This window comes from Ascaphus truei, chromosome 3 (assembly GCF_040206685.1).
Source record: "Ascaphus truei isolate aAscTru1 chromosome 3, aAscTru1.hap1, whole genome shotgun sequence".
NCBI classification, from domain to species: domain Eukaryota; kingdom Metazoa; phylum Chordata; class Amphibia; order Anura; family Ascaphidae; genus Ascaphus; species Ascaphus truei.
Window position 1 is genome coordinate 37,458,452 of NC_134485.1, and position 23,692 is coordinate 37,482,143.

At 40.6% G+C, this 23,692-nt stretch overlaps 1 protein-coding gene across 1 annotated transcript in view; it reads left to right on the top strand.

Moving 5' to 3' along the window:
• Window positions 1-4,571: 4,571 nt before the first annotated feature.
• Window positions 4,572-23,692, top strand: part of LOC142490629 (uncharacterized) — a 64,009-nt gene continuing 44,888 nt past the window's right edge. Inside the window, exons 1-6 of the mRNA XM_075593046.1 lie at window positions 4,572-4,619; window positions 7,577-7,748; window positions 10,400-10,477; window positions 10,843-11,540; window positions 21,296-21,664; window positions 22,501-22,705. Of these exons, the coding sequence (XP_075449161.1) occupies window positions 4,572-4,619; window positions 7,577-7,748; window positions 10,400-10,477; window positions 10,843-11,540; window positions 21,296-21,664; window positions 22,501-22,705 (1,570 nt within the window). The remainder of the gene's footprint in view (window positions 4,620-7,576; window positions 7,749-10,399; window positions 10,478-10,842; window positions 11,541-21,295; window positions 21,665-22,500; window positions 22,706-23,692) is intronic.

Here is a 23,692-nt window from a genome sequence, read left to right on the forward strand (position 1 = left end):
TATGGAGAGGTCTTCTCTATTCAAGGATTCTATATCCTCTGTAATTGATAGAGAAAAATGTGAATAGAAATAGAAAATATAACAGAAATAAACTACAAGGAAAACATTTATGGTGACAAAACCGGAAAGTGGAGACTCCCTTTTTTTATTTCACAATACAATGGATATAGTAATTTATACATAAACATTGGCACTTATTACGTATGGATTCTAAATTGCAAACATATATTGATTTGGGCCCCAAATTTGTATTTAGATGAGCCCAAACCACTGCAAATTACAGTTATGTGTGATCTTCAACCAACACATCCTCTACATTTAGATGTGGGCACTGTAACGTTTGTTCCTTTATGAGACAGACAATTTCTACAGGTCTCCTCTGAGACAGAGATACAAAGTAGAGCTCTACTCACAAGTTCACAATGCAATTTTCCATTTATTATGTGTAACGCCTGTATGCCCGCAGACCTGGCCAGTCCCCAGTACTGAGGTGGGTATGGGTATAACACGCACCCACAGCAGTGAGAGCGTGCCCGGAGTGTGGTAACGCGTTGCCGGGCCTGGTAAGAAAAGGGTTAATGTATACTTGCAAAGTCCGGGGTGCCAGAGATCGGATAGTAATGTCCGTGTGCCAGAGTTCAAGGATTGGAGAGAGCAGCGTAGTGTTGTCCATAAGCCAATGTTCAGGGGTTGGAGAAGACAGCATAGTGAAGTCTGTAAGCCAAGGTTCAAGGGCAGGAGAAAGCAGAGTAGTCAAATCCAAAGCAGTAAGTTCAAGCCAGGGAATCCAAACAAAAGCAGGAACAGGAACCAGCACTGGAACAAACAAGGGAGCTAGGCATAGACACTGCACACACAGGAGTAACAGGAAAGCTATGCAGAGCAATGAGGAAGTGGACAGAGTGGGGTTATAAAGGAAGGTGAACCAATAGGAGAGAGAGGAGGGGAGCAGAGGGTTGAGTGAGAGTTTGCAGGGATAGGTCTGAGAGAGCAGGGGAGGAGACAGGGAAATAACTAAGAGATATGGCTTGTAAGCCACTGGGGGTGGAGCTAAACGGCAGGTAACTGGAGCGTGTGCGCGCGCCCTCTGTAAGGGTATTATGCGCGTGCACCGCGCGTGTCACAGAACGTGATGGAGGAAGCGCCGTGGGGGCGCTCGGCAACGGGGGTGAGAGAGGGTGAGGCAAAGGAGCAAGATAATGTGGAGGCTTGGGGAATAGAAACACACCGGGGGCCGCGGGTGCCGCGGAGGGGTATCATAGATCGTGAACGCGCGCGCACATTGCGGAGGACACGCAGGTGGCCTGAACGCGCGTCAGGGCATGCCAACCGCGCCGCAGAGGAACGGCCGCGAGGGAGAGAGCGAGGATGCAGGGAAGAGGGAGGGCTAGAGGTAGAGGAAACAGAGGTGACAGGGACACGCTGGAAAGCGCGAGTCCCCCGATCCGTCTCAGTATCCCGCCCTTGAGGATCGGACTCCGAACGATCTTGCCATGGCTTTTGAGGGAACTTCCAGCGAAACTGCCTAAGGAGCGTTGGGGCGTGAATGTGGTGAGACGGTATCCATGAACGTTCCTCTAGTCCATAACCCTTCCAGTGGACATGGAACTTCAAACTGCCTCTCGACCAACGGGAATCGAGTATGGAGTGGACCTCATACTCTTGTTGACCTTGAATAGTGACAGGGTTTGGTCTTTGGGGACGATCAGGAAAATGATCACTTTGGATAACCGGTTTGAGTAACGACACATGGAATACCGATGGGATCCTCATGGTGGAGGGAAGTGCCAAACGGTACGCGACCGGGTTGATCCTCTCGAGGACTTTAAAAGGACCCAAGAATCTTGGAGACAATTTCTGAGAAGGAGTCTTGAGCCTTATATTTTTAGAGGATAACCAAACTCTGTCTCTGGGTTTAAACGATGGACCTGCTTGACGTCGCCGATCTGCTTTTGTTTTTTGTCTTTGGACAGCAGTTTGTAAGGTTTTTTGAATTTTCTTCCAAGAGTCTTGGAGAGTGGAGACATGAGAATCAGCTGCAGGAACACCAGAGGGGAGGGAGGAGAGGGGAAGACTGCTAGAATGGAATCCAAAATTAATGAAGAAAGGCGACTCTTGCGTAGACTCATTTTTTAAGAAATTAATAGCAAATTCGTCCCAAGGTAATAGATCCACCCAGTTGTCTTGAGACTCGGAGACGAAACATCTGAGATACTGCTCGAGGGACTGATTCATTCTTTCTGTTTGACCGTTGTTCTGAGGGTGATAACCCGAGGAAAATAGAAGAGAAATCCCAAGTCTCTGGGAAAACGCACGCCAAAACGTAGTAATGAATTGAGAACCTCTGTCAGAAACAATTGAAATGGGTACACCGTGTAATCTAAAAATTTCTTTAGAAAAAATGTCGTCCAGAGTAGCTGAATTAGGAAGACCCTTGAGGGGTATAAAGTGTGATTGTTTGGAAACCCTATCTACTACAACAAGGATGGTATTCATCCCTTTAGAACTGGGGAGTTACACAATAAAGTCCATAGAGATATGTTTCCAAGGTTGTTCCGGAATGGGGAGGGGCATGAGGAGACCGGAGGGTTTGTGACAGGCGGACTTACTCTGGGCACAGACTGGACAAGCACTGGTGAAGTTGAAAATGTCCTTGTTCATCTTAGGCCACCAAAAGGTCTGTTTGATAAGACCTGCTGTCCTTTTGAAGCCTGGATGACCGGCCAATCTTGAAGAATGCCCCCAAAGTAGAATCTTGTGGCGAAAATGTGGAGCTGCGTACAAGCATCCCTCTGGCACCCTAAATCTCCTGGGTATGTGAACCTGGGCTTTGTTAATTTCATCCAAAACATCGAAATTATTGGCGGAGATAATACATTTGGCGGGAAGAATTGATTCAGTGGATTCGTTAGAGTCGTTCTCCGTAGCGAACTGGCGAGAGAGAGCATCCGCCTTAATATTTTTGGTGCCGGGAATATTAGAAATGGTATAGTTGAAACGGGAGAAGAACAGTGCCCAGCGAGCCTGACGGGATCCTAAACGACGAGCCCCTTCAATAAGTTTTTGTGATCAGTGAGGATGGCAATAGGCTCCTTGGTAACTTCGAGAAGATGCCTCCATTCCTGGAGAGCCAACTTAATGGCCAGTAACTCACGGTTCCCAACATCGTAATTTCTCTCAGCCGAAGAGAACTTCCGAGAAAAGAATCCACATGGGTACAGTTTCTCCTGTGGAGAGGTTCTCTGAGAGAGTACTGCACCGGCTTCCACATCAGAGGCGTCAACTTCTAGCGTGAAGGAAAGAGAAGTATCAGGATGCCGTAGGATGGGTGTAGACACAAAGGCTTTCTTGAGGGCTTCGGGAGAACAAGTAGTAGGATCATCACCCTTCTTGGTTAAAGCGGTACTGGGCAGAGCGATGGTAGAGAAATTACGGATGAACTTCTGGTAATAATTGGCAAAGCCAAGGAAGCACTGCACGGCCTTGAGAGAATTCGGCAAGGGCCAGTCGAGTACAGACATCAATTTCTCAGGATCCATAATAAAGCCTTGGTTAGATATAATATAGCCTAGGAAGGCTGTGGACGTCTGATGGAACAGGCATTTCTCCATTTTAGCATAGAGGCGATTAGCACGAAGCCTAGAGAGTATCAGTTTGGTATGGCGAATGTGCTCCTCTAAGTTCTTAGAGAAAATGAGGATGTCGTCCAAATATACGATAACGAACGTCCCCAAAACGTCGCGATAGATATCGTTCATGAACTCTTGGAAAACAGCAGGAGCATTGCACAGCCCGAAGGGCATCACTAAATACTCATAATGTCCAGAACGCGTGTTAAACGCGGTTTTCCATTCATCACCGTCTCTTATTCGAATAAGATTATATGCCCCTCTTAAATCGAGTTTGGAGAATATAGATGCTCCTTGTAGACGGTCGAAGAGTTCAGAAATTAAAGGGAGAGGGTACCGTTTTTTACCGTAATTTTGTTAAGCCCACGAAAGTCGATACAAGGTCTTAGGGAGCCATCCTTCTTCTTCACGTAGAAGAAGCCTGCCCCGGCGGAGGAGGTAGAGTTGCGGATGAATCCTTTCTCCAAATTTTCTTGGATATAAGTCGTCATAGCTTCTGTCTCTGGCACCGACAGGGGATACGACTTAGATTTAGGGAGAATGGTTCCTGGAATTAAATCAATAGGACAATCGTAGGGGCGATGGGGATGTAATACCTCAGTTTGTACTTTGTTGAAAAAATCCAAATACTCGTGATACACCGTCGGCAGAGCGGACAAGTTAGAGGAAGTGACGTCCAGGCCAGCGAGCACGGCAGCAGGGGGAGTAACCGACTTCTCTGGGGAGGTTGACCATTGGATGGGTAAGACATCGGTCCAATCTATACGTGGATTGTGAAGCCGCAGCCACGGCAATCCTAGAATAACCTGGACAGTAGGAGAATGAAAGACATCGAAGACCATTACCTCTTTATGGCCATCCGCGGTGGTCAGGGTAAGTGGAATGGACTCCAAAATGATGAAGGCTGGTTGAAGCGGGCGTCCATCGATAGCCTCCAGGCCAATGGGCAATCTTTTCTTGACCAAAGGAATTCGGTTCTTGCCGGCGAAGGTATGATCAAGAAAGTTACCATCAGACCCAGAGCCGATGAAGGCTTTCACTTCTATTAGAAGATCAGGACCCGCCAGCATTACAGGGAGCATAAGTTTTTTAGGTAGTTCCTTAAGGAGAGACGGGCAGCGAGAGATAGTACCCAGAAGAAGTCTCTCTACCTTTACTGGGCGTTCCCATTTCTCGACTTCAGGCGACAGTTTCGGAGCCGATGCTCAGGGGAACCACAATAATAAGGTAAGTAAGGGAAACTGAAAAGAAATCTGCATGCAGTTGGAAGCTGCAGATTGTAAACTCTGCTCAAGCTGAGGAGGGAATCTAATCCAAACAATTGCTAGGGGAGGGTGGTGCTCACAGGGAGTGTACACATAGTGAATATAAAGAAAGAAAGAATCCCTTTAGTGTGGCACTAGAGAGGTTCACCCTAATTAAAACTTAAATTTTATTATCTTTTAATATCATTGTATGTTTGTTTTTTGTATGTGGTTATTCCAAACAATTTATTTTAATCAGATATAATAAAATTTAAGTTTTAATTAGGGTGAACCTCTCTAGTGCCACACTAAAGGGATTCTTTCTTTCTTTATATTCACTAAGTAAGGGAAACTCCCTTATTGGGTGCTCATAATACTGGTGGTGCTGTGGAGTAATCAATGTCCTCATAATATGAGCAGGGTTCAAATCCCTTAATAAGTATAATAAACAGTCTTGAACATTTCAGGTGTCCCAACACTTATAAATAAAAATGATGTGTGGTAGCGAGCTCCAACATATCGGGGAAAAAACCTTCTAACCTGTCCGGTGAGCTTCCACTTCAACCGGCGGTCCCTCTCTGGGCAGGTTTCCAAGTTCTCCTGTGGCTACACGTATCCTCCACACTTCAGGACGTCCTGTGTATAAAGAGTATACTCTTACAGAAGTATACACTTTAGAAGGTTTTTTCCCCCGATATGTTGGAGCTCGCTACCACAAATCATTTTTATTGATAAGTGTGGGGACACCTGAAATGTTCAAGACTGTTTATTATACTTATTAGGGGATTGGAACCCTGCTCATATTATGAGGACATTGATTACTCCACAGCACCACCAGTATTAGGAGCACTCAATAAGGGAGTTTCCCTTACTTACCTTGTTTCTACATATATATTGAGGTAGCTCATACAAGAAATAGTGTTGCTGCATAGCGGATGGATTTTACATTGTTTGGCCATAGAATGGCTTATGGATACAAATATACACAGTAACAGGCTGGTTTTGGCCTTGTGCATATTTTTTCATTTATATACCTTAAAGTTTTTTTTTTTTGTATTATTTTTTTCAAACTGAGCATTGGAATCTTTTTAATCAAGATTTGTTTAAGGCAATTAGAAGATTATGGGCCTCATGCAGTAAGCGTCGATTAAGTGAAATCGGCAAGTTTACCGATTAGTCATGTTAATGGCGATTTTTCCTCTCCGTATGCAGTAAGTGCCGAATACATTCAAAATGAACCCGAAAACAAATCCGCCCACTCTCACGATGATTATCCGATCACACACAGGTGTATCGGCGTGCGTGGCGGGGTGCTGATAGGTTGCCCAATCACAAATCTTGCTGAATCAGGCGAAACAAGCATGTATTGGATTGCGCGCCATATTTAAAGGCAACGTGTACTGCTAATCATTCTCTGTGTTGTTGGGAGTGAGAGAGAGAGAGACGCACAGAGCTGGCTGATTGAACATTTGCATATTGACGGAGAGACTTGTTGTGTATTGGGTGAGCTTTGTCCATTGTTGTTTTGTTTACATCTTTGTCTTGTTTTATATGTGGAAGTGTTTCGTGTGATTGGCTGTACATTAGTTGTCTGTTTTTTGTGAGTGCTGGAAGTATGCCCGCAAAGCGTGGGAAGAGTGATGCTGGTGGGAGTGGGAGTGCTACTCGTGCGAGTACGCGTCGGAGTGAACGTACTGTTCAGGGGAGTGATGTTGCTGGTGCACCGAGTGGTGTTGCTGGGAGTGGGAGTGCTGTTGCTGGGAGTGGGAGTGTTGTTGCTGGGAGTGGGAGTGCTGTTGCTGGGAGTGGGAGTGCTGTTGCTGTGAGTGGGAGTGCTGTTGCTGTGAGTGGGAGTGTTGTTGCTGGGAGTGGGAGTGCTGTTGCTGGGAGTGGGAGTGCTGTTGCTAGGAGTGGGAGTGCTGGTGCTAGGAGTGGGAGTGCTGGTGCTAGGAGTGGGAGTGCTGGTGCTGTGAGTGCTGCTGGTGGCGCAGTTGCTGATGGGGTGGATGGTGGTGGCGTGCTTGCTGGTGGGCAGCTTTTGGAGGCTCTTCCATTGGAAGTAGGAGAGTCCAGTCAGCACCAGCCAAGCTCTGACCCTAAACCTGCTCGGAAGAAACGTGTGGAGAAGCCACGTAATCCTCGCTTCAATGACCAGGAAAATACAGCTCTTGTCACTGGCATTCTGGAGCACTATGACAGTATATATGGACATTTACTAGGTAAGTGTACCTTTACATTTATTATTCAAATACATGTAATCCTAGGTCATCTGAGTTTTGTTCATATGCAAATATGGGTTCAGAATATCTTTCTATGTTAATTAGTCTGGAAACACAGCTTTTTATCATGCCTTACAAGGACAACTAATCACAGGCGTCAATTTGCCATAACTGCATACAATATGAATGCAACCTTGCTTACATGTATAGGTTTAGTAGTGAATGCTCATGTGCTTCACATATTACACATAAAACAGCATGTTTGCTATCTCTTGGAACAGCTAGCAGTGTAGGAAACTGGTGCTTCTATTATTATTCATTTACCTCATATATATTATATGTTTTTCAAGGGCGGACAAGTTCAGCAAGCAGAAAAGAAATGTGGGACACAATAGTCATTGGTGTCAATGCGTGTGGGAATCATGTGAGGGACAAGCGGAATTGTCACAAGAGATTTGATGATATTAGGTCCAAATTGAAAAAGAAAATACAACACCAACGCGTGCATGCTACTGGCACTGGAGGTGGGCCGACACCACAACGTCTCATATTAAGTCCATTGGAGGAGCTGCTTCGGGCAAAATTACTTCCCGTCGTCGTGGAAGGCTTACCTGGTGACCGTGATATAGGAATTTACCCCTCACAATTTCCACCAGGTGAGAAATATTACTGTACTAGGCGTGTCGTTGCTTACAGTTATTTTGCATAGTTACACTGCTTTTTATACTGTCTTCACAATATAAGCATACCTGCATCTATATATGTATATGTCTGATTCTGTATATATATATATCTCAAAATAGACATATATGTTGTAGTCCTACTAAAAGCAGTAACTAATATAGCACGTGCCATTGCGTGCTCATTTACATGTGAATTCACAAAATGCATTGCTGCAGTGGAAGCAATTGATGGTGGGCGAAGATGGGGAACAACAGGGTAGTACACATGTGTAACACATGTTAATCAGAAATTATTACTAGCTACAGGTACAGAACATAAATATGTAGAATATTATTGTGTATTTTATTTAATTTACTCCGACAAACATGACATTATTGTGGAGATGGTGGGTTGGTCAGCGCACGGGATTTTGCTCACAGGATGAAATAAGAGGATAAGGAACACGTGATTAGTGTTTAGATAGGCAAACAGTACATATGCAGTAATAAAATGTTGTTACCTAAAATATTTAATAAAATGAGGTTTAAATAAAATGCTTGAATGGATAGCTAGAATAAAAACTTTTCATAAGTTTAAAAAATGGGGATCTGTTATTTTAGGACTGATCTAAGGTGGGGATGGTGATATATAAAAAGGGGGGGTAAGAGCGGGTGATTAGCAGGTTTCTGTATATCCTGCTGTCTGACAGGGGTGGTAGTGCTGATTAGCAGAGTATAATGGGCAGTCTTACTTTATATAAGTGCTGCCAGAAGCAATATAGCTTCCTCCCCCTCCCAATGGAGGCAGTATGTAAGTGACTTATCCCCCGGGTGCCCGCCATCGGACGCGAGCACGGGAGGTATACTGGTCGGAGGAGTGTGAACGGACGATCGGGCTGAAGCTGGGCTGCTGCCCAAGCTGTATCGTAAGTGTTATTTCTGTTTGCTGTTTTTTGCACTTAATAAATTCCATTTTTACTTACTCACCATTTTTACTTACTCACCGTGTCTGGCCCCTTTTTATTCCAAATTGGGCACCCGGGGGATAAGTCACTTACATACTGCCTCCATTGGGAGGGGGAGGAAGCTATATTGCTTCTGGCAGCACTTATATAAAGTAAGACTGCCCATTATACTCTGCTAATCAGCACTACCACCCCTGTCAGACAGCAGGATATACAGAAACCTGCTAATCACCCGCTCTTACCCCCCCTTTTTATATATCACCATCCCCACCTTAGATCAGTCCTAAAATAACAGATCCCCATTTTTTAAACTTATGAAAAGTTTTTATTCTAGCTATCCATTCAAGCATTTTATTTAAACCTCATTTTATTAAATATTTTAGGTAACAACATTTTATTACTGCATATGTACTGTTTGCCTATCTAAACACTAATCACGTGTTCCTTATCCTCTCATTTCATCCTGTGAGCAAAATCCCATGCGCTGACCAACCCACCATCTCCACTGCAACTCTAAAGAAGATTTCGGGCTTTATCTTCTCTACAGGTCCAGCTGCAGAAAACAACAAGGGCAAGTATACACTACCCTTTTTTTTTTGGTTACACATTACAAAACAGGCAACATCACAAGCCTAAGAAACAAGGGAGCGCCCCAGCCTCTATTCTTTTTGAAACATGACATTATTGCCTATTTTAAGCATGCATCAAATATATTGCATGCAACGGCCTACAAACATCACTTGCACTAACACATCTATAGTTGTTTATGAAAAGGTCCATTTTTGCTTTAAGTCATATACAGACAGCATAATGAGGCACACGTATCATATTTTATGTCATTGTTTTCATAACTTAAAAACTGCACACGACTATTTAGCTCATCTACCATTGTGTTAAAGCAGCTGCAATTAATATCTCATCACAGCATACACTTCAACAGAGGGGGTGGGGTTCAGCACACACACTAATTACAGCCTCATTTTAGGGTCAACTTAGTTCACACCATTTGCACCTGTTTCAAGTAATTGAAAGGTGTGGCTGATTAGGCTTTTTGGGGAAGGGAATACCGTTCTTACAACCTGACTAGCACAACTGAAGTTAATCACACTCATTTGAAAGCTTCACTTTAGCTACTAAATGCCCCAACAACTCATTACTTATCAAAGCGTACGTCACACATTAGTTCACTCATATCTATAGTTGAACTACTACTATCAACGACACATTATCACACACTGCATGTGTTGTCTTGTTGAGTCACAGCCACATTCAGGTGTGCCACATCTTATATTAATGTACCACACATATCCTCTACCAAAAACAACACTTTTTGCAATATGACCACCTTCATGATAACCATTGTGAATGGTCATCTCATGATAGTTATGTACATTATGATACTGATATCACTACACAACATATGATTTTTATGTTCAAATTTTATCTATTTATCCTCACGCATTACTGCAGAAACATAGTATGTTTTATGTTAGGGAACTCAAAAGTTCTAAGTACACAGGCATGTACATTGTTATTACAACTATTTATGTTCACTTTCACACACACATTTTGGGTTAAGGAACTGATGCTGTTAGGTACTCATAAATACAGAACATACAATAACTGTTTGTTCAATATTTACACATGTAAATGTAAAACTTATGTTATTGTTATATATAGTTGCCCCTGAAGGACATGTGTCACCTGAGACTGAACAAGTGTCTTCACCTGGGTCAGCCAGCTCAACACACCTAGAAGGTGAGTGTATCAGTTGGTGGCCATATAATATGTGCTCTTCTATATGTTATGTTGTCATGTTCATTATTTGTTTTGCACATCTTCTTTAAATAGGATTACTTAGTGTCAGTGAAAATGAAGTGTAAGGCAACTTGTATTGTGTTAGTGATGTTAACTATCATGTAGGAGTTGTGAGTTTACAGCAAGTTTTCATTCACTCATATTTCATACTGAGTCCAAACATTATTCTTAAGTCAAGGTAGTTTTTAATGTGAGGTTATAAAACGTATGGAAACATGTTAGTTGTTACTTATGACACAGTACAATTACATAGTAACACAGCAGAGATTAACATGCCATTTAATAATGTGTACATTTTTTTGTAGAACATGATGAAGAGGATTTTGATGATGATGATGATGATGATGATGATGATGATGCCGCCGCCGCCGCCATAGACACACAAATACAAGCAAGTGACCATGAAGAGGTTCCAATTGAAACTGTTTTACCGCCAAAACGTCCAGCAAATACCACATATGATGCAATTGTAGCTTCTGAGGGAAAAATTGTGGAAGCAGAAAATCGTCGCCATTCTGACCTGATGACAGTGCTGGAAAGGATGATTGCACTGCAGGAAGAAACAGTTTCACAATTGGCACATCTCCACAGAGTCTTCATTGAAGTGCCTAAACAGTTGCAAAAAATCAACACCTCATTCGAAGCATTAGTTGTTCAGCAAACACAAGCTAATTACTGGAGAATGACTAATGTACCACAATTCAACACCTCCCAGCCAGGATCTGTTCATGCAGGTCAGTTTTCACCACATTCATCTGATATTCATTCACCAGGCCCAAATGTTACCGGTCAAGTAGCAGACATTGCTGTGCAGGTTCCTGATGACATCCTACCGCTGCCATCTGTACAAATTCAGCAGCAGACACCTACAAAGGAGGCGACAAAAACAAAACAAGACACACATGAAACAGACCAACCATCACTTGTGCAGTGTCTACTAACTTGCTCACATGTGTCAGTGGGCACAAGCCCTGTCCGTGAACAGTCACTACCCAAAAGCCCTGTAGGTGAGTCACTGGCCAAAAGCCCTGTAGGTGAATCGCTGCCCAAAAGCCCTGTAGGTGAATCGCTGCCCAAAAGCCCTGTAGGTGAATCGCTGCCCAAAAGCCCTGTAGGTGAATCACTGCCCAAAAGCCCTGTAGGTGAGTCACTGGCCACAAGCCCTGTAGGTGAGTCACTGGCCACAAGCCCCGTAGGTGAACAGTCACTGCCCAAAAGCCCTGTAGGTGAGTCACTGGCCACAAGCCCTGCCCGTGAAGTGCCAGAGGCCACTCAAAGTGGCTCTGTTGTGCCTAAAGTTGGTGGCAAAAGAAAAAGGAAAATTCAAGAGACAACAAGCAGGCCTGTTACTCGCTCGCAAAAGGAACAAAAAAAATAAATGTTATAATTCAGAAAATATGTCTTTGGCCTTGTTTTGTTGACTTCAGATGATCTAATTACTATTGTATGTATGCTGAAGACTGTGTTGTTTCCAAACTTTCAAGTATGTTCTTGTACACGTGAAGTTTTGGAAATGTTAACACTCCTAATTAATGAATAGTGTTATAAATATTTATGTTTTAATCGTCTGTTCAGTAATGGTCCACCAGGAGCCAGTTGCTAAGTTTAGAGAAGCTGCCATTGACTTTGCAGCAAAACATTGCATTTGGGTGTGTTAATTGATGTAATCATTGCATGTGCATATTATTTTCATGCAATTATAAAAGCACCTATTTAACTGCAAACATCTTTCTTGTACGTGTACAGCAGGATTTTGTGTTAAATATTACTTACCTTTGCTGGCCATTGTAATGTTGTCCTTTAATCATTTATGTGTTCTTGTTTCAAGAACATCTCTGAATTGATACTAATATATATGTAGTATGTATTGATATATGCACACACACACACACAGACACACACTGTGTGTGTGTGTGTATATATAGTACTATCTAAACTGGTATAGATGTATTTACAAAAAACATACACTTCATGCTTCCTTGTGAAAACACACTATTTTAATAATACAGGCCTAATGTTTGACAACTATACTAAGTGTGAGCCTCTAACATTATTGGGTGCAAACAAATGTTTATTACTTAATTCACTCATGTTTATCACCATTTAAATAGGTTTCATACAAGGCCTACTTACTGCCATCAATATGTTGTGTGTACTCCTGCAATATATATAAAAAAAAAAAAAAGATACATTATATATATATATATATATATATATATATATATATACACATATACATATATACACACACACACACACACACACACACACACACACACACACACACACACACACACACACACACACACACACACACACACACACACACACACACACACACACACACACACACACACACACTATACATATAGTACAATATACACTTTATATATATATATATATATATTTTTATGAGAGAGATATATTTATATATATATATAGATACACACGTATTTAAACTCATGCAGACAGGTAGTTAACCAGAATTTCAAATACACACAGAAATGTATGTGGGAAAAAAACATTTCATTTTGCAGGTGTGTGTATTTACTGATATGGCTGTCTAAGCACTATTTTCACACAGTGCTCTTTGTTATTTTTCTAGAAAACTCAATGTTACTGAAATAAGTGTAGGAATGTTTTCACAAACGAGATAAAAAATGATACATGTTTTTCCCACATTCGCCTATCACTAACCACAAAACTTAAACCAATTAAAAGGACACATCCAATTGGCGTTTGAAATAAGGAGTAAAAGTAGTTACTTTTGTTGACCTTGAAAACGAAACACAGGAATTTGTTAGCCATTGAGCAGAATCATTTTGATGAGCAAAGAAGACAGAACTGCACACATCTTTTGTGCTACTCTGACATGGCTGATGAATTCGTTAACAATATGAATCCCCTCTTAGGTTATAAGTACATGGTTTCAGAAGTAATTTTAAACAGTCGCGGACACAAAGCAAGCACACGCCAAATCTATGATTTGATTCGAGCTAAATATCCTTATTACCAAGACCGTAGGCATGCGCGGAATTTTAATTCCTCAATAAGATTCACTTTATCAACTAATGACTTTTTTGAACGTGTGCAGGTTAAGCTAGAACACACCTATGGTTTCTGGAAGATTGCAAAGGAAAAGCATTTTACCCTGAAAGAGGGCACATATATTGTTGTGAAAGGCATATTTATTCCTAATGCCAATAGCAATGGATCCGCTACTACTGTTCCGTGTGAATCGATACCTGCTGCAATATCTGCACCCTCCATTCCTGAAACCCACATTGTACAACAACAAAAGTACTATGATTATGTACCAAGCCTTTCAGCTGAAAATGCATTGGAATGGGAACCAGAAGAAATGAACCTACCTCCCGACCAATTGTTTGAAGAAAGCAGTGGCGATTCCTATGAGCGCTTCATGGAGGAGATGTGTGTCATACTGGATTCAGCGGGTGGGTCAAGCGTGGATGAAAATGCCTTGCATTTCTGGAGCGACCAGTTGCAGCCAGACGAACAGTTAATTCTAGAAGAATGGTAAATATAACAACCGTTATGCGTTGACTGTGCGTTTAAATGTTTTTTTTTTTTTTTAACCACCATTTTCCCTTTCAATGCGTGGATACAGCGTAACATTGCAGACTGCATAACATGTAGCGATCACAAAGAAATTGTTGCCGAATACAATATAGTATAACCTGAAAGAGTAGTACACATTGCTGACGGAATAAATATACGTACTTTCCTATCCCTTTAACCATATTAGCAGCATTTTAACATAACTCTAACACATACCTGTTTTGTTATCATGCAACATTTAAAAGCGGGTCCACCACGTATGACGTGGGACCCTTGTCATGGGCCAAGGCGTCCTTAAAAAGGATTATGGATGTAAGTCCCGCCCCCAAGCGACGTGCGCGCCTCAAAGCCTATTGGCTGTCATGTTTTGTTATAGTAACGGTAACTGCAGTGTGTCATGTGTTCGGCTCAGTGTTTGTAGGCGCCAACTGGGCGTTAGCTGAATGTTAATTGAGTGGGAGGAGTGTTAGCGTGCGTTTCACGCTGGTTTAACATGACGTCACACGTATTGCATTTGCGCATTGTGTTATCGGCCGTCCTTTCTGTCCAAACACGTCTGTTTAAAAAGAATACAGATGTACTCGTTTAGAACGAATGTAGTTTCGTATTCATTGTATTTGAAATAAAGATTTTATGTTTAATGGTATTTTCAAGATGTATTGAACGCACAACGTACGCTTTGTTTTGCGCATGCGCTAACAGTTAGTGCAGCCAAGCGTGAAGTGCGTGCGCACACTAAGATGTGCGCGCACATTTTTCAGTATACAGGCAACGTTCACATCATATACATAGTTATGCCTGCTACAAATTTAAAGAAACATTACATACTGATGTACACTTGTACTTCTAACATATAAGTGAGTGACGTGTGTATGTACACACTCATATAGAGCTGTGTAATGCGTTGTCACGGATACATATATAGTAAGGTGCCATATTTGACCATCATGTGTTTGCTGTATTTCAGAGATGTCGGGGAAGATACAATCGGATCAATGTATGATTTCAGAAGAGTCTACCTTTATATGAGATGATTGTGAGGAGGAGTCACCGACTACTATACTACATATGGAACTAATTTTATATTGCTTGCAGCGCTTATTAACAAACAATTCAAAATGTGATACCCTTATGCCTATATTGCATAAGCACTTAATTAACATAATGATGTTGCAAAATAGTGCCTCATGAATTTTTATTGAGTGTTCTTTAATGACTACTATCATTTTATGGCATGGTGTGTTTTATATATAACAACCATTCCCACTCTGCTAACACATTTGTGTATTCTATTGTGTAATGGAACGTATGACTGTCGAAACTATGTAACAATAATAATAAGAATAATAATAATTATAATATGAGCATGTTCATGTATAGCGCTGCTAGTTGTACACAGCGCTTTACAGACACATTTTTCAGGCTGAGGTCCCTGGCCCGTGGAACTTACAATTTATTTTTTGGCGCCTGAGGCACAGGGAGATAAAGTGACTTGCCCAAGGTCACAAGGAGCCGACACCGGGAATTGAACCAGACTCCCCTGCTTCAAACTCTCAGTGCCAGTGTGTGTCTTTACTCACTGAGCCACTCCTTCTCCCAATGTAAAGGACACTTACAACCAACTAGCCATTTATTGTTAAAAATCTCTTGTTACATGGGTATGTTGATAAAATGGTTTGGGACTGTAGCAAATAATGTTATTGGCCAGATGTTGTGGTCCCCTACAATGCATGAAGTTCTGAATATGACATCAACATCATGTAATGAAGTACGTTTCTGTGTATATTTCATTAACCTAACTAACTATAGTTTACTGTGTTTATTAAACGTTATAAAAATACATAGTATAGTCAATATGATGATATAAGCTACCATAATAAAGCTGGTGTTATCATTTGTCGGTGTTATACATGGATCCTACACAAATTGATACAGGCACAAACAGTTGTCTTACAAAGTGTGTCTATGCTAATGTGCACGTGATTGACGTTACAATTGTGAAAATACTTGATAATTATCATCATGATAATGATGAAGTGACGTGATTTATATTCCAAAAATATTACCAACATTGTCATATTGGTAAATTATAAATGCTAAATGACAGTAACATTAGCGACAAATTTGTCTTCTCTGTTAACAGTTTAACACTTGGTACATGTAGGACACATCCACACACGTGTGACTTATACATACACATGTCACAAATTTAAATTAATGTTGACTATTAATTCCTAGCATTACAAAACACCAACATTGCTAAATATAAGATGTAGTACGCATTGTTGTGATTGCAGGCATTCATGCATGGAGTTTTATGATCAGTCAATTTCATCCGTCATGAATGATCTCCCGTAAGTAAAGAAATAACTACAGTTATCCCCTTGTCTCCAAACACCTCTATATTACATTAATGGAATTTATAAGGAAACATACATAAAATGTGATGAAATGGGAGTAATCATTTTCTAATACAATGCACATGAAAGCTCAAGAGTAGCTAAATGCATATACATGATACAGAAAGTACATATATGTAACATTTGTGTTTAAACCAATATGTTGGGTTTTTACTACAAATAATTATAGGAAGATTGATGTAGGCACATCTTATGAGAGATGTCAGCAAATATACATACCATGATCAGTCATACTGGAGATATACCTATAATGCAAAGGAACAATATATAAATTGCAAACATTGACATGCCATCTTCAGTACCGTAAACAACACAGCAAAGTGTGTATTTGGTGTTAAATGTGCAACACCATGTATATTTCATGACATTCAAAATGTAAATCAGGCTGGTGTACACATCATATGGATGTACATGTTACACTGCACCAATAACATTGTATGTAAGCATACTAGAAGCATGAATGAGTATGGGCATAATATGTGTATTGTGTTAGCATAAGGAACAACACAATGCTAAAATTTTAGTGCTTTGTTACCCCAGTTGTATTCACATACACACAACTAAAGTAAAATTGAAGAGGGATTATATAACCTGTGCAACAATAACATACCGGTGCCACATCCCTTTGTGCACACAGCAGAGAGAAGAAAGGTGTGCAACCCATATTCATCTGTGTCCTACCAGAAGGGTATATAAAAAAACATTATTGTTAAGATAACATAATGTAAGTATAAAAGTATAACTTGGAACATATATGTTTTTACTTACAAGAAAAAAATGAATTGATGAGATTCTGGCGTGTCTGGCCACCACTGGCTGTTTGTTCATTTTCAGCAGCTACATGGGTGGGATGCTCGTCTACCACAGGCTCAGCTAGGTCTGACTGTACATTGTGCCTGAGTGCAACATTGTGCAAAATGCAACAGGCAAGGATAATATCAGACACTTTTTGAGGCTTGTATAGAAGAGCCCCACCAGTTCTGTCCAGACACCTAAATCTGGTCTTGAGTAGGCCAAATGTCCTCTCTATAACAGATCTTGTAGATATATGGGCTGCATTGTACCTCTCCTCTGCTTCAGTTTGAGGGTTTAGCACCGGAGTCAAGAGCCACGGCCTAATTCCGTATCCTGAGTCACCTATAATGAATGGAGCACACATAAGCTGACATTAGTGATCAAATTGTACAATGCCAACATTCCTAAATAAAAATGTGTTTTGTGTTATAACATGTAAATGTGTACTCACCCAGCAGCCAACCATGTTCAAAATGTCCCTCTTCGAACGCATGGAAGACTGAAGAGTTCCTCAGGATGGAGGAATCGTGACTGGAACCAGGGAATTTGGGTACCACATGCATTATCCTCATCGTCGCATCACATACCGCCTGTACATTGAGTGAATGGTAGTGCTTCTGATTGCGGTACACATGCTCACTCTGACTAGGTGCAATCAAAGCAACATGTGTGCAATCGATTGCACCCGGCACACATGGTATCCCTGCTATATTATAAAAGCCAGTCCTGACTTCCAGCCACTCTGTCGCCTCTGTAGGAAAATGAATATAATTCCTAGCACGTCTATTGAGTGCATAGAGAAACTGGGTCAAGGCCCGCGAGAATGTAGATTGCGAGACCCCGCCCACTATGCCCACAGTTGTCTGGTATGACGCGGAAGCAAGATAATGTAATGAGCACAGCATTTTAACAAGCCCAGGGACTGCACGACCTCTGGCTGTGAAAAAATCTAAATCTCCCCTTAACTTCTGATAAAGAGCTAAGATTGCTGCTGAACTCAAACGATAGCGACTTACAATCTCCTCCTCACTCATCCCATCTAACAGGGTTCTCTCCCTGTACAGACGCGGACGAGGCACAACTTGTCTCCTCTGTCTTCTCCTCTGATCTCCTGTCCCTCTCCCTGTCTCTGTCGTATCCGCGTGACTGTCCCTGTCACTGTCACTGTCCCTCGGTGTGTCCCTCCCTTGCCCTATATGATTGTCTTCATCATCAAGCATGTCATAGAAAAGAATGTTCCTCCGTCTCCTAAACAATCTCAAAATTTTGAAATGAGTAGCTGTGAATGATCAGGTAATGGGCGTCCTTTAAATAGGTATGTGATGATGTCAGGTGACATAGTAAAATGCAAGGTGTTACATTAACATAATAAAGTACTTCTGTGGCAAGCTGTGTGCAGTTCTTGTTATAAGTATTTGTTGTGTGTATTCTGCAGGGAATGATGATATTTGGCAATGATGTGACGTGAACCTTTGTAGAAACATTGCTTGCAAATAAATAGTTGCATGTGCAATGCATGTAACACTTGTGAACGCAACAGTCAGTCATGTAATTAGGCAAAAAGGCTGAGATTGACGTGGGAAAAGTTTTGTGTAACATGTGTAATTAGGCATGTTATTGTGACATGTTGACAACAATGAATAGTCGTGTGCATATGCATGCATTTCTGTAAGGAGAATAGTTGGTATAGAATGAGTTAACAAGGTGTCCCAATGCTGAATTACTGTACATGTGTGTATAAGTTAGGTTGAAGTGCTTGTAATGCTACGGTTACAATGTAAACATGCAATGTGATTGAGCGTCCAATAAGTGACGTCATGAAAATAGGGAGGACCCAAAAGTATATGTAAACATGAGAATACAGATGTACATGAACGTTTAAAGATGCGTGACACATTACTAGCATTGTGTAATGTAAAGGAAGATGAATATACTGTGTATGTGTGACATGTGTGACATGTGTAACATCATGTAAATAATTGTCGCTCAGTTCATTAAAATGTGTGATATGATGTGAGGTTCTCCTTTAAGAGTTGAGTATAGTATTTTCCCTTGGCACATCATCACATGATGAGTAATGTGACCCGCAAATGCTGCAAACATGTAAAAGTATAATGTTATGCAAATAATACACGTCAGCTGTGACACAATGCAGGGAATGCCCCCACACTGTAATGCAAATGACGTTTGTATTGTGAGCAATGAAACGTAAACAGTACTATACTGTTATACGTCCCCGCTCCATTGACTCCATTGATGTACAGAAGTTTTTTTTTTCTAAGTGCCGTTGCGGCAGCCTTAGCGATCGTTCTCCCCTCCAAACTGCCAACTTTAGTTGGCGGGAGAAATTGGCCATAACATCTCAATTTCGTAGTGCCGATCAGGCCCGATAAGCTGTTTTTTTTTGTTGAATCCAGCCGATTTAAAAAAGTGGCGATAAGTGGCGAAAACAGGCTTATCGGCAGCCGACTGGCCATAACAAAATAATCGGCTCCGAAACCTGGCGAAATCAAGCACTTATCGGCGCTTACTGAATCTCAAACCCAATTTTGCCTATAAAATGGCGATAATTCCCTTATCAACGCTTACTGCATGAGGCCCTATATCCTTTGGTTTATTACACACAATGGAAGAATTGTCAGAAGAGATCATTCAGGATGAGAATGTGGAAACATATAAACACAGATGTAGTGATCACACTAAGCGGAGCAGAAGAGCAGAACATGTTTTTGATGAAAGTGGGGGAGTTTTTTGTGAGGAACCATCAGACCTCATAACGTATTTTCAGAAATTAGAGAAACTTTTGGCATTGAACATCAGACTATGGTAGGATATAACCACATTAGAAAATTATACCAGAGTTAATAGAATACCAAGAGGCCTTAGGATAAAGAAATCCCCCACTTTTGGGTTTGTGAATAGAGACTTTGAGTGTAAATGGAGGTCAGCGTTGGACGAATGTTCCTTTAAACTAATAGGATTGATTATAGATCAAAAGAATGAAGAAAGATCTACTTTGGAAAAAGAAATTAATGAGCTAAAAACTAAGCTTAAATATTTTAATAAAATGGAACATTTTGCCAGTAACCACTTGATTCTGTCTCAAAATATAGATGAAGTAGAAAAGACAATTATAGAGAAAAAGCAGACAAAGTTTGAGAGACAAGCAGGGCTATATTATAAAACAAGTCTATATTTGGGAAAGAATACCTACTCAAAATACTAACCGATATAAGGGTAGATCTAAGTCCCCACAAAAAGGACAAAATGAACGAGATAAGGGGCCTACTAATCCTAAAAAGTCCATCTTAAAAAAATAAGTATACAGAAATATCAAGCATGGAATCGGATAACTCAGAAGGAGAAAATAGAAGTCATTCAGTATCTTTTAACAAAAATGAAGATCTATGGAGAAAGAGAAATACAGGGGTGGTGTACGGGATTCTTCTACCCCAGGTCGAGCGGGTTCTGCTGCGCAGATATATGATGATGAAGCAAGACCATCTACCTCTTATTCTTCCTCTGCTTTCTTAGGACACGGAGGTCAAAGAGGAAGAGGGGAACACCAAAGGGGCGCGACAAAAAGAAAGAAATACAGCTAATGGAGGACAATGTGATCAACATTTCAAACGTTACATTAACTATAGATCAATTTACACTCCTCAATAGGGGCCTTAACTTTGCCCCACAGAGCAATTTTTGCCTTTTTGATACGATTATAGACTTACAATGTTTCACACGCAAGTTAGCATAAACCAAATATTTCTCCACATCGGATGGCCAAGAAGAAGAAACATCAGAGGATTCTGATGATATCAGTATAGATATTAATATATTGAATATGGGTTTGCATAATCGTGGTCTTTCGTTCATAGAACATTGTGCAGTCGCGGATTTGGAGGGCTTACTTGATGAGCAATTGGTTGTACCATTATCATATGATCCTTCTACTGATTTTTTTCAGCATCAACATACACAGTTTAAGAAGAAATCTATCTTCTGTGCTAATAACTCTAAGGGCCCATTCATTTCCACCTTTGAAAAATTGGTGGAAAGGGATTTAAAAATCTTGGCCGAGGGTTTTACTATAGGCAATCCCAGAATGGATAATCTTACGGGGGCTGAGAGACATGAGTTATTGAAGCTCCAAAAAGATAAATCCTTAGTTATTAAAAAAGCGGACAAGGGGGGAGCAATTGTCATTCAGTCCTCGGAAGATTATAATATGGAATCATTAAGACAATTGGGAGACACTCTATCTTATAAAAAATTAAAAATAGATCCTACCCAAATGTTTCTTAAGGAACTGAGAACTCTCCTGGAATTTGGTGAGGTACTTTATGTTTTGAATCCTAAAGAGCTAGGCTTTCTATATCCATCACACACAGTAATACCTATCTTTTACCATCTCCCAAAGATCCATAAAACCCTGACACATCCACCTGGTAGGCCAATTGTGTCAGATATTGGATCTTTGGGAGACGGCTTATCACGCTACTGTATATTGATTCATTTTTGCAGCCTATGGTTTTGGGTTTACCTTCATTTATAAAAGACTCTAGAGATCTCATAGAGAATCTTAAACAAATTAAATGGAATAAGAATAGTATATGGGTTACGATGGATGTAAGATCTTTGTATTTCATTATTAACCACAAACAATGCATTGAGGCCATACAACACTTTTTGAATGTCTCGGGTCTTTCCCCAGCACTATGCACTTTTCTTATTGAGTCTATCACTTTTTTACTTACACATAATTATTTTTGTTATGATGCACAATTTTATTTACAACTTATAGGCACGGCTATGGGCACATCTTTCGCACCTTCGTACGCTAATTTATTTATGGGATTATGGGAATCACTTTTTATTTATGGTGATCGTAATTTATTTAGGAAAGACATTATTATTTATCGACGCTATATCGATGACCTAATCTTTATTTGGGAGGGTGATGCACTAACTCTGGATAAATTTATTCAGACCGTAAATACCAATGAATATAATTTACACTTCACGTATGAACACAGTATCCATCATATTTCTTATTTAGATCTACTGTTATATATAGATTTAGAGGGGAATATACAAACACACATTTATAGGAAGCCCAACTCTAGGAACTCATATTTGATGGCTAGCAGCTATCATTCTGGGACTCTTAAGAGAGGAATTCCTAAGTGCCAGCTGCTGCGTTTGAAACGGCTGTGCTCTACAGAAGAAAACTTTGATATACAGGCTCAGAAACTCATCACGAAATTCCGTGAAAGGGGATACAAGGATAGGGATCTCACAGAAACATTAACTTTAGTGAAATCTATGAAGAGGGAAGATCTCCTCTCTATGAATATCTCTAAAAAAGAACAATGGGGTAAAAAAGGATCAAGACCAATACCGCTCTTTATTACACAACAGAGTGGACAATCCAATATCATAAGATCTATTGCTGCAAAACATTGGGACACATTGAAATTAGATATGGGTTTGAAAACTATCACGGATAGGGGCCTAAATTTGTATTTCGCAAGGCAAGATCTTTGGCCACATATCTGTCCCCTAGCCTTTTTTTCTTCACAACATACTATGGGTATAACAAATATACCTAAAGGCTTTTTTTCAGTGTGGCCATTGCAACATATGTCGGTATGCTAAAACTCTTAAAAGGATAGAGTGTTTTAAACCTAGGGCACACAAGACTATAAAGACATTCATTAATTGCAATACCAGCTATGTGGTATATATACTTAGATGTGGATGCAAAAAGGTCTACATTGGCCGTACTATTAGGCCTCTTAAACACAGAATCCAAGAGCATGTTTGTTTGATTAAGATAAAAGACACAACACACCTAGTCCCAAGACATATTTCTACTTGCCCCATGGGAGGGATCCAGGGCTTCTCTTTTTCAGGCCTTGAGCATATACCAGCAGCCATAAGGGGGGGAGAGACTTAACTTCCTAAATAAGCGAGAGATGTCCTGGATCTTCTGCATGGATAGTCTCTATCCATCCGGTATTAATGTGGACTGGGAACTGGCTCATTTCTTATAAGTCCATTAGTGGCACATATTTATATATATGTATGTGCACAAAATTGTTTTACAATGTATGCTATGTATTGATATATAATCTTTATGATACATAGTATAGATTATTGTAATATCCCTAATATAAGGTTTCTCCTGGGATTTATTGTATATTGTTGTTGGATGCTCTATAGATTTGTGTAGATTTTACACTTCATTAGTTGGTCCTTTCCTTCCATGATTGCTAATAAGGTTATAATATATGAGTGCTCTTTATTAGAACATACACTGCTCTGCTTTTTATGTTCACTATGACCTATGTGATACAGAATT